This window comes from Cyrtonyx montezumae, unplaced genomic scaffold (assembly GCF_038088225.1).
Source record: "Cyrtonyx montezumae isolate F1298 unplaced genomic scaffold, pur_monq_1.0 scaffold_8, whole genome shotgun sequence".
Classification (NCBI taxonomy): domain Eukaryota; kingdom Metazoa; phylum Chordata; class Aves; order Galliformes; family Odontophoridae; genus Cyrtonyx; species Cyrtonyx montezumae.
Window position 1 is genome coordinate 116,402,957 of NW_027072089.1, and position 17,782 is coordinate 116,420,738.

A 17,782-nucleotide genomic window follows, 5' to 3' on the forward strand; every position below is an offset into this window, starting at 1 on the left:
GAATTGTGGTTAGACTATGTTTTCATGTAGAGCAAGAATTTATCTAGATCTTCTGGCTCATAAAGCAGATTGAAATATTGCTATGCCCTAGTCCCACTACAAGAGTTTTTGTGTCCCAAAAGATCTGGTGAGCTCAGAAATAAAGGCCAATGATGCTGTGAGTCCTTGGGATATTCTATGATTCTATTATGTGAAAAGGAAGGTAGTTTACCATCTGTAACAGATGTGCAGAAAATAACTATCTGTCCTGGAATTCATAGGAACTATCTTGATCAGATTCTTTTCTATGCAGTATGATGGACCTGACTTTGACCATGGTAGTCCCCTGAACTGATCTGTAGGACCTGAAATGAGCATGTCTGCAGATTCTCAACATGACAGCGTTTTCTAGTAGTGTTAAAACTGTGATATAAATAAAATAAGTAAAAAAGTGTAATTTGCTATTTCTGAATATATTTACCTAGTTCACAGATGGCTGCATATTCTGTGTCACCTGACTGGATACTAGCTTCAGAGGAGAAAGAAGCAAGAGTTTCTTGCCTTACTCTGCTTGTGCCTATCTTTATAGCTTGCTGCCCTGCTAGTTTGATAGTACAATTGCCCGGGGTGTAACTGTGAACTAGGTAATTATTTTGTGGAATTTGTAACTCAAAATTTAGGATAAACAACTTAGCCTGTTGGACAACCTCATCTATGTTTTACATTCTCAATATATGGGAAGTGTGCAGGCTGTTTTCAACCAGATGTAGAATCCAAATAATTGGAGGTTGAGAACACGATTCTGGAATAACATATCCCAACAGCTACTGTGAAAAAAGCTACCATGAAAGCCATAAGTTCCTAAACAACCATGACACAACGAGCCTATCCAGGTGGTTAACCAAAAAGCATTAAGCAAGTACATGCTCTGAGGGGGATATTTTCTGACTAGAAAACTTGAAGTATTTCTCAGCTCCACTCATCATGCACTTCTCTAAAATTTTTTCAGCAGTCTTCCGGTCTTGGTTCTACAATATGTAAAAGACAGTAGGGGCATTTCTTTAGCACCGCATGCAGGACCAGCACAGAAATTCTGAAGCAGTAATTTCTTGGGTTGAAAATTCTGCTTGTATGAAATTAGAGTGCTGTAGTGAAGTATCTGGGTTTTTAACAATATCAAAAATGTTTTCTTTTGGTATGAGATTGTTTAAAAGTGAAGTAAAATTGCACAAGGCAGTAGTACAATGTAGACTTCAGTCTATATTGTAGGTAGTTAATAAAGTTACTAGGTGTTTTTTTTTCTTTTGTCTGAAGGTGATTTTAACTACACAGTAGTTTTGCTAACGTAAGTATATAATTTGTAAATTTTAGTGAGTTAATTGAAGTAAAGGGCACTTTTTTGTTGTTATTGCCTGTAAGTATCATCAGCATTTCAGCAATAATATTTTCCCTTTACACAACATAATAGAGTTGCTCTTGATTAAATAGATGTTTAACTTCAAAGCCCTTTAATGTCTAGAGATGACAAAGATGGGTACTGTGTAACCTCTCTGTGCATTTTTTTTTTACATTGCTGTATAAAAATCCTATTACACATGTCTTAATTATTCAAAGCAGACTTAGAGAAAGCTTGATCTGTTTCAGGAGTAAAACATATGTGAATCAGTTTTGCAAAATTTGACTATACCTACCATAAACAGTTGTTCACATTTTGGCAAGTATTAACACTGTGTTGTATATCAAAATACTAAGGTTCAAGAAAGCATTTAGTTTATAAGCTCATGGTTTGTTGGAATACAGGATCTTGTATTCATACCAAATGTATTTTTCAGTTGCTAAACAGTCAGTAAAATGACTTCTAGTTCCATTTCTTAATCTAATTTGTAATTCAGGTAGACATTGCCGCAGAATTTAGATGTTATTGTACTTGAAATCTATTGATATCAACACTGTGTGTATGAGCTAATTATGTTCTGGGATCACAGGCATATTTCAGGGAATATTAATATATATTTTTCATTGAACTGTTGATCATTTCTGTGCAGTATGTGATTTGGTTTTGCACTCCAGATATGTCTGTCCACTTGTGCTATGTATGAAGATGAGCATATGTTCACCTTTAAAGTTATAAATTTCAGTAACAATGAAAGCAGTATCTAATCTTTTAGGACTTAATATCTAGATGAGTAGTTTACTTTCATTTTACTTGTGCAGTGCACTTGTAGATACTCATAGAAACCATTCTGGTGGGAGTAATCTTGGAATTCACAAGTTTAGATTTACCTCACACGGATCTAACTCATTGATGACCTCATTCTGCTACAAGGCAATCTAGCTTTTTTTTTTCCATTAGCTGTAAGCACTAGGGAGAGTGAAACCATGTATAAATACTTCCTTTCGATTCTTTCTCTATTTCTTCATAGCCTGAAGTCCTTAAAGGCTATGCATACATCTGATGCACTTAAATCATAGAATCACAGAATTGTTGGGGTTTGAGTGGACCTCTGGAGTTTCTCTAGTCCAACTCTCCTGAAAACAATCAACAACAAAATGAAGACTGTAAAAATAAACAATGTAATGCAATAAGAAAAGGTGAATAAGGCAATCCCCAAATCTTTCCAGGTAAGAAGGTTGACATAGATGAACAATTTAATATGAAATTCTTAGTAATGAGGAAAGGAAAAAACAACAACTGTGCATGATAGTTGTAGATCTATTTAGTTGGAGACAGCACAGGAGAAGACAATAGCAAGAAAATAAAGTAAAAAGATTCAAATAATATGGGTGTAGTAGAGAGGTGCAAATATTGAGCTAAAGACTAGGAAGTTTCATATTTTTCCCAGGGTCCTGAACAACTGTGATTAGAAAAAGGGAAATATCATTTCCATTGTGAAGAAAGGGAGAAAGGGAGACCTGGGGAACTACAGCCTGGTGATCTTCATGTCTGTACTTGGGAAGATCATAGAGCAGATCTCCTCTAGATGAGATGTTAAGGCACATGTGAGATGAGCAGGTGACCCAAGACAGCCTACTTTGGCTTCACTGAGGGAAGATTGTGCTTGACCAATATGGTGACCTTCTGTGATGGACTAGTGCAAGGTTTTGACGTGGTCTCATACCACATCCTTATCTCTCATTTGGAGAGAGATAGATTTGAAGGCTGGACTATTTGGTGAATAAAGAATTGGTTGAGTGGTTGCAACTAGAGAGTTGTGGTCAACAGCTTTATGCCCAGGTGTAGGCTGGTGACAAATGGTGTCCTTTGGGGATCTGTCCTGGGACCAGTGCTCTTCAACATGTTTATTGATGACCGAGACAATAGGAAGTTTAATCAGCAGGTTTGCTTATGACACCAAGCCGGGGGGTGCAGTTGTCACAATAGAAAGAAGGAATCTGTTCAAGTTGTAGAAGTGGGGCCACATAAACTGCACCCTTGGGCCCCAAGTTCAAGACGTATTTGGAGCTCTCAGAGAGGGTTCAGAGAAGGGCCATGAAGATGATTAGAGGGCTGGAGCACCTCTTTTATGACGAAAGGTTGAGAGATCTGAGCTTGTTCAATTTGGAAAAGAGCTGGCTCTGGTGAGACTTTATTGCAGACTTCCAGTAGTTGAAGGGAGCTTATGAGAGGAAGTTTAGATTAGGTGTTAGAAATTCTTTTCTCAGAGCATAGTGAGACAATGGAGTAGGCTGTTAAAGAAGCTGTAGATGCTCCAACCCTGGAGGTATCCAAGGCTTGGTTGGATGGGGCCTTAGCCAGCTTGATATAGTGGGTGGCAAAGTAGCAGAAATCAGATGGTCTTTAAGGGCCCCTACATTCCAACTCCATCCATTCTATGATTTTCTGTTAGAAAAAAAGAAGCTATATAAAAGATGTAATAGACAGGGCCCTAAATGTTTGTTGTAAATCAAAAGCAAGACTATCTGTAGCTAAATAATCTAATATCTAGCCCTAATTTATGAGTATGTTGTTTACTTTTTGTATAAACTAATATTTATTTGATAGGGAAGATAATATTCTTATGCAAAAATTTAAATTTAAATTGAAAACATAATGAATGAGGAAAACAGTGACCATTTTCAATTAAAAGAAAAATATTCTTTCAGAGTGTAAATCAATGAGAGATGTTATAGTAGTTTGCATATTTCTTATAAAATTAAATATCTGCTATGGAAACAAATGAATAATATAAATATGTATTAAAATAATAAGGCTCTGTTGCCATGGTTTTGACTAATAAGTTATGGGATGTTGCCAGGAAGTCAGGTGAACATTTATAATTTGATCTCTGTCCAGAAAATGAGCATATAAAGTGGACAGAGATACAAGATTTGTCATGGACTCCAGTGAAGATTTCAGAAGACTGCTTAAACTATTCAAAGCTTCATAAAGTAAAGAAGCTAGATGTGATAAGCTTCCTGTATGGGTGATATCAAAAGATTTCTAAATGGTTAGTCAGATTGGAAACTTGTCTACAGACCTTCTGGAAGAACTTTTCTAAAGAGCTTTTTTCTTCCCATTGATCATACTGGGAAGATACAGTGTGCTCTTCCAGTTTGGGCACTTAATTTAAAGGCTTAAATTTAACCTCTGAGAACAGTACTCCAGTGCCAACTTAATTGAAGCTCAAGATGAAAATTCCCAAAAAGATGTATACAATTTAAGACAGCAATTAAAAAGCATAAATAAACTGAGTTTCAATTTTCATGAAGCTTACAAGCAACTGTTCTTCATCCCAAGTAAGTTTTTTTCTGTCTTAATTTTTTTAGTGTGATGATAATAATTAGTATTTAAAAAAAATCCTTGTTAATTGTTTTTTTTTTTTTTGGAGAACTACTTTCCTCAGAATTCCTAAAATGCTGGAAATTAAAATCTAGGCATTTGTTTCAAGGTAGACAACTCTAAGTGTGAACTCTGTTTCTGTACTTCTTATATATATCTCTAAACCATTTATAATTCTTAAGAAGAGCTACAGTAACAAGCATTTTCACTGCACTGTAATAATTATATTGACTTTCAGTCTGAGCTGTGACCTTGATTGTTTTATGCTCTAACTCATTGTGCAAAATAATCTGGGACAATTTCAATTTAGTTCTCCATCAGCAGTTATCAGAAATGGTACTAAAAGTTTACCACAGAGATCTTTTTAATACACAAAATATTTCATATACTCTCTATATGGCTCTGTTGGATAATTGCCATATGGACACTTTTCTTCTCTCTTACCCACATAAACACTCAGCATGGATCTAGAAGTACCCTTATTTAGTTACAGCAAATGTAGTATCACCAGATATAAAGAAAGGTAGATGTGCTGTGTAGCACAACATCAGCAGAGCTCCTGTTAAATGTTGCATGCATCATCAAATTTTGGGGAACTATTTATTTTGTAGTCATCTAGTCTTTGTATGTCTTATCTCTCTGTCTTCTTGGATTGTCCTAGAACTTGGTGGTGACTTAAAAAAGAGATGTTTAGAATTTAGTGTCAATTTCTAAAAAGCAAAAGAGCTCCTCAAAGAAAGTTCTTAATATAATAGTACTAAAACGTGTCACGCAAAACATGGCCCTGAAATCGCCCTGCGTGGTTGCGACACCTAGTCACCTTGAGTTAAATGGCAATTTGCTATAGTAAATTCTCATGAGACAATCTGTGTACATGGTCACTGTTTGTATGCTACAGATATGTACATTAACAGAACTGGTTTGTTGGCTTTGTTTGTTTTGTTTTTTTTTCCACAAACACATCTTTTTCAGTAAAATGGATTTCTGTTTTTACAAAGCATTTCTAGTACCAAATGATGCATATTTTACATCATAAGCGAGATCTGACTTCAAAGGAAAAGGTAGAGGGAATGTGCTTACATCTGAAGGCTTGCTCCAGATATTTCATTACAGTGTCTACATACACCATCCTCTAGTCGTTCACCCATCGTTTATAAGTACTTTGCTTACTCATGTTTCATCTTAATTTTAGAGATATTACCTATTTAAATGAGTATTTTAAATGTAAGCTGTCACTTGACTTAGATTACTAACGTACTACATGTACAACTGAAATGTATTTAAATATGACCGTCAGAGGGCTGACTGTCAAGAATATCACTGACAAAATGCATAGCATTATCTTGACAGTCACTGGATTTTTCTTGGAAAACCAGGAACATGAATTTCTCAGATTTTTTTCCTCAGATTTTAGTTTAGCTTTTAGTTAGTTGGATCAAAAGGAGCTTGAAAGCTCTTCTTTATTATCATCTTTTCAAACTATCACCTTCCTCAGATATATAGGCTCAGAATATCACCCAAAACTAAGATATTTAATCAAAAATTATATGGATTTTTTTTCTTTATACCTTTTACTTTGTGTCTTAGGTTAATGTGTGTTATTTTATTAAAAATGTCTGGCAGTCAAACATGAAAAAATGACATTTTGATTCAAATAAGGCATGACCTGAAGCATCTGGGGTACCTTTCTCTAGACTTGGATCATTTTAATATTTCAATATTATCCTGGTACTATTTGCTCATCTAAGACGGTTGATTATTATGAGGTGTGAAATATTAAAAACAAAAAATGTATCTATTTATCTATCTATCTATCTATCTATCTATCTATCTATCTATCTATCTATCTATCTATCTATCTATCATCTGTCTGTCTGTCTATCTATCTATGTATCATCTATCTATTTTTGCATGTATGTGCAGAAAATGGGCTAGGCAATCAAAAGGGTATTTATCAAGAAAATCATTTTTATTCTGTAGCTACTGTAACATTTTATAATCTCTTTTCAGTGAAACTTTCTGTACTTCTGTACTATTTCACATTAATAATTGATATGAGCTAACTGGTTGTTCAGGTTAGATTTGCATTCTGATCCAAAGATTACAGGTTACTGAATTACCTTTTAAGCTTCCTAGCCTTGTGGATCCATTAAGCCTTAATTAAAGAGGAATCTTAGGAAAAAAACAACAAACCAGAACATTTATAGTCAAAGAAGGAGCGCAGTGGTCATTTGTTTGTTCAGCAGCATAAAAATTATTATTTAATGGAAATTTTAATCACAGCAAGCTTATAGATAGACATATATTAAATGTATTAATCTTTCTATAAGGTTATTCACAATGTATAAGGTTACTCCTCTGAAAAGACTGCTTCAGATTGCTTTCCGGTAATGCTAATACCCATTAAAAAGATGAATATATATGTGCGTAAGTCAATCATGAGGTATTAAAGAGGTGTAGCAACTTAAGCTTCTTTTCTTCTTGGCAGGTCACTTTGAGAAATGTCCTAGTTCAATTAAAATATTTTTTCCATTTCCTAGGAGTAGATTCAGATATGCTCTGTCTGTTCTCTATCTTATCTTCACTGTCAGGATTTAAAACAAACCTGAGTGAGATATAAGACGAATAGTCCAGCTACTGAACAGATTCATTTTAGAGGCGTGTATATGCATATATGTTTGTATGTTAAGCACACATATGTTCAGGCTGAATATATAGGAAAAAGAAAAATGTTTTCTTTAAGAAAATGTTTACATTTTTTTACCAGGAAAAAAAAAAAAAAAGGAAGTAGAATTTAAACGTGGATAAGCTGCATCATCTTTCTCATCAGTTCTGATTTTTCACCTCTATTATCACCTTGCTGTGATAGTCAATGGAAGTTACCTAAAGTAAAAGAGGCATACAAAGAGAATGAGGTGTTATGTTTTGTTGTTGTTGTTTGTTTTCCTTTGTTTTGTTTTTTCCAAATTAGGTTGGTGGTACTATAAATTGAAAGATTGAAAGTTCTGAGGAATTGTCATCATCTCTGCTATTGTCATTTATGGCATAAGGCACGTAAATGACCATGACAATCTTGTATATCCTAAAAAAGAAATGAAATACTATAGAATGATTGTATGCAAGTCAAATATTCGTAGTCTTAGGAATACAAGATTTTCTGATTAATTACTTTGTTCTCTTTATAAATGCTGTGTATACAGCATTACTTTATGCACCACCATTGATTTTTATGTGAAAGCCTTCCTGGAAAATCTCTCTGTCATGGATGTTCATTGCAAAATATTTCAACGCTTTAGGTATAAAATGAGCTTAGTGACTGAGGCATGGATGTAGTGAAAGATGGTACTTTCACAGTGAGTATATAAAACTTACTTTCTCCTTTGACCTCACAATGGGACTGACAGTTTATTATTAATAATAAAGCTCTTGAGAAATTTAGTTATGTTTGTGTGCATGTATGGTGTGTTACTGTTTAAAATCAGAAAATAGATTCTGTTGCAATGCTTCTGCAAAAACAGTATTTCAGACTAGCATAAATTCCTTAGTAAAAGTTAATAAACAACGCTCATAGTTTATATTAGTTATACACCACTATCTGATGTGCAAGTAACCTTGTTAAAAAAGCCTGTTCACTTGTTACTTTACTAGGTAATATCCTAAAGCCTGTGAGTTTACTTTACTGACTCCTGACTTCTCATTTTTAAACCAGTTTTACTATCAAATACAAAAATCAATTATCAGTTTGACTGGCCATCCACAATGCCAGTTACCAGGAAAGGTCATTATATTATGGTGATGTGACATAAACAGTATTTGGCTTATAATGCATGTGGATATTACTCTGCTTTTCAGTGAAGTTAATTAGGTTAATTAGGTGAATATCACAAAGAAATTGTTTACTGATCCAACAATAGTTTCATGTCCTGAGGCATACAGACTAGTTGCCTCTTTCTGAAATGGCTGAAGTCTGATAAAATTAATCCTATTTCAACTGTAGTATAAACAGCTATCAATGAAGAACCTGGTCTTCTCATTCAGAAATACATAACTTGTAACGATGGTTGTTCCTCGGGATTCAGAAATGGCATCTGGTAATTTCTGCAGTTCTGAGGACAGAACACTTGCATTCCTACCCACTCCAGAGTTCCTGCTTATTACTGTTAGAGTAATATAACTTCATTTATATTAGGTTTTGTGCTACTATCTTAACAAATGGAAGGTGATAGACATTAGAAAACCAGAAAATATTGTCCAATACATATTTATTTTCCTCCTGAAAGGAAAGGATTACATTGTTAACACGAAAGTCCTTGTCTATGAAATTTAAGGCCTATATATGAGGGATTTGAGGACTTAAAAGATCTGTCCAGGAGTTTAAACCTAAGAGAGCATTAGCAGTTCCTTCACTTCTAAGCTCATCTATGTGTAGTTACTTCTCTGCTTTACAATCTATTAACAAAGTCATAGCCTTTCAGCAGGTTTGTAAGGAACTGTTATGATGTGCTTGGCTTATTTTGGCCTCATCAAAATTAGCTTTGTGTTACTTATTTGTAACCTCTCAGCTCATTAAGTTAGTTGATCTACTTTGGAGTGAGAAAATATTCAGGCAGGGGAAAATTTCAATCAAATCAACCTTGCATAGAAACAACTGCCTGTTTGCCATCTGCAGTGGGCATTGATCCCTAGCTTGTTTGTGCCTTGTATTTGTTATGCATGAGTAAGCACATTAGCCTTTTCATTTCATTCATTAGACAGTTAGTCCTTGATTAGTGTTTCCTAGTTTCTGTCAAATATGCTACTACTCCTTTATTCATTTTCTCTTGAGTCTTTTCCTTTTGCTTCAACACAGAAAATTAACAGTTAACCACAAGAAAAGTTCTTTTATTTTTTTCATATAGAACTGGCAAACCAATGTACTTTTCTAATGTTGGCACATCTAACGTGGGATAAAGAATGAGTGCTGAGCCTTTCTAAAGTTAACACAGTTATTATTTTACTTCACCCGGTAGGCTTTGTTTAGAGCAGTGATGTCTCGAGCTTTACTGGAAGCTTTATCTTATCCATCTTCAAGAACTGTGGGATCACCTGAATATTTGTGGATATTTTCCTTATAAAATTGCATTGTACATAAAAATAAAGTAGTGACTAGTGTACTTTGAGAATACTGCACTTGAAAGTTTCAGGTGACAGTTGGATGACAGGACAGGACAATCAGGCATTTTATGAAAATCAGTTCAGTCAGGGCTTTTTGCTCTCATTTCCTTGTGGGACAGTAAGACATTAAATGGTGTATCCATTCTCAAATATGATAGAAAAATAAATAAGCAGATGTTCCTAAAGATGAAAACTATATGCATCTTTAGAAATACGTAATTAGATTATGAATTATTTCAATTTACATTTAGTGATGCCACTAAAGTGATTTCATTTGAGCAGTGATAAGAAGTCATACTGATGAAAAATTCTCTACCATTCTTACGTAAACAGAGTGTTTGTAAAACATTATTTCTTATTTATTAACTTTTATTCGTCATATCAAAAATTTATAGCAGTGATTAAGTTTATTTTTGTATCAAATGTCATGCATTTCTTTTTTCAAAGTACCCATGGGTTAGTAAACCAAATCTGGAGGTTGGCCTAACCTGCTCCCTGGAGGTTGTCTTGTTTAAAATGCTGATAAAGGAAGTGTTTTAGTCATATTTTTCTAGCCATGTTTTATATTAGTGATATTATACATCTACACTAAATACTTGTTTGCTTATTTGAGATCAAAACTGAAGATGAATGGCTTAAATAAAAATTATTTCAAACAATATTTTAATCAGGAACAAGATGAAATGTAAGTAAATTATTTCATTTTCTTTTTTTCCACTGAAAGTTAATTCTGATTGTTTGAAAATCATTTAAAATTATACTAGATGAAGTCTGCAGGCTTCGTATCGAATTTGATACTTCTCTCTGATTCTTAGTGTTTATATTTCTAAAATCTTTTAAGTTTTTTCTCATCCATGATAGTTGATAATAGTGAAAAAATTATTTGTGGTTTTTGTAACGGTTTTGGAAACTAGAATTCATTTACAGTTCTTGTTCTGCATGCATATATTCTCATACTTGTGGAAACGATCCAGTTACAATCTCTTACAAGACTGTAGAGTTGGTAGATTTTGTATTCTCATGCCTCATTTCATAGAATCATAGAATCATTAAGTGAAATAAATATTTTGTATCTGTAATGAAGAAAACATTGTTTCATACTATCAAAGGAGATGTATAAATGCTGAGAAAAATGATTCTAGCATATCAGCAACTTCTACCACTATGATTGTTTGATTACCTTTAAAATGTTATACACATATGTATTTTATTTTGGTATTTCATTTCTAATACATATTTGATTATACAATTAGCATATTGTTGAAACACTTTAGTAATACATTTAATATACTTAATTAAGAGATTATTTTTGTACTAAAAATCCAACTATTCCCTCCCCCCCACCACCAATCATTTCCAACTCAATAAAGGATATTTTATCATTTATTTCCATTTTCTACAAAATCCTTTGGAAAGCTATTGAGCAATCTTATGCAAATGTCAAGCTGTATACGTTTAACTCTACTATCACTCATCTTTACTAGAGCTTCATACGCTTAATTTAGCATTCCAACAACAGCAATAAAAACAACAAAAAAGAACTGTGAAGAGCACTGTTCTAAGCCTTCTGTGAATCTGGATGATATTTGCTATAAAGAAGTTGAAGACCCTTTCAGTAAACATAGTCATCATGTCTGATTTGTAAATGTGGAGAATGTAATAAGTGTAGTGAATTAATTATTTTCAGATAGATCCTGTTCTTGGAACAGTGTTCCTGTAAACTTTATAAGTGGTCAGAGTATTGTTCTTGTTGAAAATCTCACAAACAAACAATATGCTTTGGTTACAGTTTTGGTCTTCTTTTTTGTAATTTTTCTTTCATGATAGATTTACCGTTTTCTTTTTCCTGTTAGGATGCTTCAATTGCCCACAGATTCCACATCATGAGAGAAAAACATCCAGAGAAGTTCAACAGTAGGTAAGAATTTCAAAATGCTTACATGTGAAAAGATTATTTCTATGTCTTTGAGATATGTTTCGTAAGGGGTTAAAACTTGCACAGCGTTTAAAATATCGATTCTCATAAAAGAGAGGAAATAAGTGCATTTTGTATTAAGTATATGCTCGCAGACTGCTTGTAGTGTAACTGTTTTATATCTGGTATTTCAACTGAAATGAATAGGATTATAAATAAACTGTTCTCACATGCAAAATGTTTGACTTGTAAGACTAGCATGGACAAGATGATGCATTGTGGTATCTGAGGATCTCTGAATTGACACTTTGCCATTAGGCACTGAAGAACACTTATTAGACAGCTGCAGATGGTGGTCCTTATGTTTCATTCCCACACGCACACTGGTACATTGACAGGAGGCTCTTCCATATATACTCTTAGTAAGGGCAAGTGAATGCCATTTTACACATAAATGCTTTTATCATTAAACAGCTTTGGATATATAAAAAAGTCAGGAATGAGACTTCGCATCTGTTCCTTGTGTTACTTTTTGAATTTAGAATTTATCTCTGAGTTTTTCTGGATATTAAAAATGTATTACTGCATGTACTGCAAAATCACCTTCTTTCAATATCTATCTGTTTTTTTGAGTAGATAATATTCATAATGCAGTGCTTATGTTTGTCTTTTTCTATTTAGGTAATTTGGCCCATCACTTGTTAGGGGTAAAAGCAACATTTCAGAAACTTTAATTAGGATTTAAAGGTTCATGAGAAGAGGAAATTTAGATATGAAGTTATTAGAGATATAATGGAAATACCTAGGAATAATTGTCAAAACAAATGTTTTATCATACCTACAGATTTTATTTAATTTCCATCAGGGTCAACTGGAAGATCTTATGTAGAGGCCACTCTTCATAGATCTTAGAATGATAAAATAAGTTGTTTGTACAGCCTAGTTACAGCTGTATAGACTGATGCTTGAATGTGTTTGAATATTGTTTGATTTGCTGATTTCATATAATGTTGCAAGTATAAATTTTACACTTAACAGTCCAAGATGGGGACTTTATCCTTAAATACTCATTTATTCAATTATGTACTAGTATCTATGCAATGATATACAAGAACTCAAGTATATATTTCTCTTTCAGTTCCACAGTAAACATTTAAATTATATTACCTCCTCTTCCTATCTCCTACACTTCTCATTTTGTAAGAATTACACTATGAAAAGATCTTAAGTCTGATCTGCACATCCAAATCTATTAGTCATTCAACCATTTGCTAAGACTGGAGATATTAGACATCTAGCAAATGCAGATATTCTAGGCCCTGAAGATGAAGCTAGTTTATCAGTGGTCTTTCTGCATATTTTCAGCAGCTGGCAATTATAATTTATAAAAAGCTCAGCTAATAACACGAGTTTCAGATCAGATTTCATGTTACAATAAATCATGTGCCATTAATAACATCTGCTAGCAGACTCACCTTGAAATTCATCTATATTTTAAGGAACCTGATGTTTCTAACACTACCTTAAGGAAATTAACTACAAAAGTATATAGTTCAAATCCCTGTGTTTCAATACTGTGGTACTGAAAGAACTTGAAAAAAGTGATGATTTTCAGGCTGTTCAAAGACTATGTAGAAAGATCAGGCATTTCTAAATAATGTAAAGATTTGAGCAAAGTATTGTAGTAGAGACTGATTTTTTAAAGGTTCTTCTTGTAAAATAAGAAAAAAATGCAGATTTATGTTACTGTTGAATAGAATATTCCAAACTTAGTTATTTCACAAACACGTATGTTGCTCCAAAAGTAATGCCTCCTATTTGTTTCCATGGAAACAGTTGCAAAGAGCACAATAACGCTATTTGAGTGAGCAAATTCTCAACTACAAAACACCATTTTTCAAAACTGGTGTCACAATTAGCTGTGCATTTTTACCAGTGATGAACAAGAGCTTGCCTGCTGCATTTGTAAAAATTTGCACCACCAGTGGCAACCCATTGCTGAGATGCACCACTTACTGCCTCACTATGATCACATCCACTGTTTGGTCTCCATAAACAGTCAAGCAAGAATCAGTCAATGGGTGCCTTTTTTTCCACGTGGAGGAATTCAGTGCTACACTTTTGCTTTGTATGCACTTCCACATCAGACACCAATTTGTCACACTGTTCTTCTGCTGCCATATGTCACACAGTAACAGCGTGTACTAGATTATTGTCAGGAAGGTTCAACCTCTACTGCCATACCACTAATATTTGCCTCTGACGTCGTGGGCCAACATAATAAAATAGGAGGCACTACTTTCAGAGCAGCCCTTGTACTTTGTTCCTGCATATGGCAAAACTATGTAGCAGCATTTTCCTGCACTGCGTGAAAATAAAACCAGGTTTTAGATATTTTAGGCAAAATGCATTTTATCACTTTTTTCATCATTGTGGGTTTTCCTGTACATTCCTAATGATTTAGGACCAGCACATCAAACCCAAGTTGTATTCGTAGCCTACTACATAGTTAACAGCACTTATTCATTTCAGGATTCTGTCTTGTCACATGTGAATTTATTAACTCCTTTGTAGCTTTATGTTATTTTCTTCCCATTTGATTTTCCAGAGCTCTGTATTCCTGCTGTTAGCAGTTTTGTAAAGTAGATCCTTGCACTAAAGTTCTACTTTGAAAAGCACTACATAAAAAGTTTTCTTGCTGAAAAGAAACTGGTTTTATGCTATCTGCAGGGATCGCAGGGATTGGTTGAAATGCAGAGCTATTGTATTTGCTTCTTTTATGTATATTTGATTACATTTGTGGTTGGAGAATCATTTGCTTTAAATTGTGATAATGATAATCCTTAAATTGCTAAGACCAATCCTGGACACACTGATGCCATGCTGGATGCGTAATTAGTGCATACCAGTATGGAAACTCCTGATATGTATGGAAGCAGAATCTTTCTACACTTCTTTATCTACTCAGAATGAAAGTGAAAACAAATCACAAGGCTTAGAAAGGACTTTTTAATTGCTACTCACTGATATTGTTGAATGATTGGGAGCAGGTGTCTTGTTATTATGAACTCTGGCATATTTTGAAACTGTGCTGTGCTCCTAGGTTTTAGACACAAAGATTTAGTATTCACTCATTAAAAATAGAAAGAAATAAAATAAGGTGTGTATTTCTGTACAAGAGATGCATAGACATTTATGTCTTTGAAAAATCTCAGTTTAAGTACACGTAAATATTTACTAATTTTAAATCCATATTATCTTCTGTTTCTTAAATCTTTGAATGACTTACAAGTTCACCTGTGGACCTTCTGTTAGTTTCTCATTGTTATTAAAGTGAAATGACTCATTAAATGAGTTATAAACATACATTAATTTTTTCATCAAAATGGATCTATTTTTCATCTAATGGATCTAAATAAACATACATTATTTTTTCATCAAAATGGATCTGAAGGAGAAAAATCTTTCTTTTTTGATGATTAAATAGAAAAATATGAATGTGAGAAAACAGTAGCCTTGCCACATCTGTCAAAAAAATAAAGAAGAATCCTAATAAGTCTTTTCAAATAATCATGTCTTATGATCATAAACACACATTATCAGGAAACTGTACTAGTATTGCATTAAGATTTAAATGTGTTCATAATAAATAAATAAATACAAAAATAAAACAGGAGCTTAGCTGTCACAGCACCTACTCTGCAGGTCTTAGGTGCAGAGAACTCTATGTGTAAGATAGAAGGGTTTGCTTCCCAGTATCTCCTGGTTAGGAATAGGGTCAGATTCCCTACTATCAGCATAGAAAGGCTGTGTTAACCTCAGGGGGAAGAAAACTTGCAAAACACAGCATTTCAAGTAACAGTATCATTAAAGTAGGACATACTGTGGAAATAAGGATTCAGTTAGGCCAAAATGCCCTGCAGGGAGATCTGTGTAAACATCATAGACTCAATGCAGGGAATAACAGATGTATGAGCTATGTGACTGGAATATACACATGGAAACAAAGAAAACATTTAGCAAAATATCATTCAAGTTTACACTAACTATTCTAAAATAATATAATATGATGCTAATTTGATTCCCTGGCATCCAAGGTGTTTCTTATTCTCTGTAAACTGAAGTAGGATTTATAAATTGCATTTACAGTTTTAAGTATATTATCTTTGAGATTTTCAAGCATCTGTCAATTTTCCTATTTTATGAAGAAGAAATCCATATGCAGAAAAGGTTACTATTCCTAATAACTCGATTTGTATCATGTTCTTTATTGTGTACTTCTGAGATTCAGCTTGTTTACTTACACTTTTATTTAATCTGAAAGGACACTTAAAGTAAAGATGGAGGAAAGGGAACAAATTAACCTTTAGCACTTGTTCTTCCATGTGCCCCAACTGCTGTACTTCACACTACTGTGTAGTTATCAAAATGAAGCATCTTCCCTGACCTCAGAAAACAAAAAGAAAACAAAAAGTCTCGTCATTTAAGTGCTATTACTGTGTTGAAAAGCTGTATCTTAAAATATTTTGAAGCCAGCTAGGCAGCAAAGAAACTAGAACACTTACTAATGAAAACAGGTAGTAGCTCCAGTTTGGAGACTGGAATAAAAAATAGAAACAACTGTTTAACAATTCTGCTTACTTTTTGCACAAGATAACCTCAATACAAAGCAAAACAATTTGCTATGTAGTTAATCAAATACTATATTCTCAGATATACTCAACCTCTGTTTTAAAGCTGGTTTATTTTAGCTTTGCATTGAAAAGTCAAAATGTTTCAATTCAAAGAGAACAAAATCATTTTAATATTTTCATTATGCTTCCATTTTTCAGCTTAAGTGATGCAGTATCTTGAGTTGAACCACTAGTATATATTTAGACTGAATAAACTAATAATTATCTCACAGTTCCTAACTTGAATTGCAGACATTTCAGTCTATTTCCTTCAACCTCTCCTCCCTTCCTCATTGTAACATTGCTGAGAATTCCTTAAAAAGAAGGCACTGGCCCCACACAGAGACCAGATTGCAGACATCTGTTACCTGCCCCATCGATCCCACAGGTTTCTTTTCGTAAAAGGATAAGACTCCAGGGAACACCACCTCTGAACTCAAATAGTATTGCTATAATAGTTGGCATTGGAAGAGGCAACTCAAAGCAAAAAAAACGTATAACCAAGTATGAAATAGTTTTACATGATCCAGAGGTGGTGTGTAGTTACACAGCCTGTTCAGCCTAGCTGTTGTTTATAACATGTATAGACAGGAAGAAAAAAGAAAATAAAATAGTAAAGAAAAATCAACATGTTCTTTTGTCAAGCTTCAAGCATGAAATAGTAGTATATCTTCAGTAAAACTACCTGCAGTGTATCATACATGCTTGAGTTCACTGAGCTGAGATAAATCTAATAATAATTTTGATACTATTCTCTAGGACTTCACCTAGAGTTATTGAATCCTTAGTGTAAGGATTATGCAGATGCCAACTCTGTACAGTTTTTATCTGCAAAGATACAACAGTATTATATATTTATCAGGTTTTCACAACAGCTCTAGATTCTGCCAAATCGCAGCTTCAGTCAACACAGTAAATTATATTAAGAATGTTTGCTTTTGTTTAGACATCCTTCTTTCATTCAAAATATAACAGTCTGCAATATATTCCCAAAAGATACTTTAAGAATTATGCTGATTCAGCTTACCTATGTATATTGCCTATGCAAAAAAAAATCAAAAATACAGAGGTGTGCAACTCCAGTATCTGTACCTCTCTCTGATAAATGATTTTTGTCTGTTCTCTAGAAAGTGCTAAAGGGCTAAGGCACTCATGCTTGAGACACCTTTTGCTCTGCTAACCTCTATTCTGTAATGTCTGTGGGGAAGGTCGATGTGGTTGAGAAACCTTAGGTTCAGATTCATGAAGACTAGAGGCAATATGATATAAAAAGTAAACCCT

General features: G+C 33.8%; 1 protein-coding gene across 5 annotated transcripts in view; it reads left to right on the forward strand.

Annotated features, from left to right (window-relative positions):
- DGKB (diacylglycerol kinase beta) overlaps positions 1-17,782 on the forward strand; it is a 329,366-nt gene that overhangs the window by 184,031 nt on the left and 127,553 nt on the right. For all 5 annotated transcript variants that reach the window (XM_065753425.1, XM_065753427.1, XM_065753426.1 and 2 more), the window contains one exon: positions 11,767-11,831. In XM_065753425.1, the coding sequence (XP_065609497.1) occupies positions 11,767-11,831 (65 nt within the window). The remainder of the gene's footprint in view (positions 1-11,766; positions 11,832-17,782) is intronic.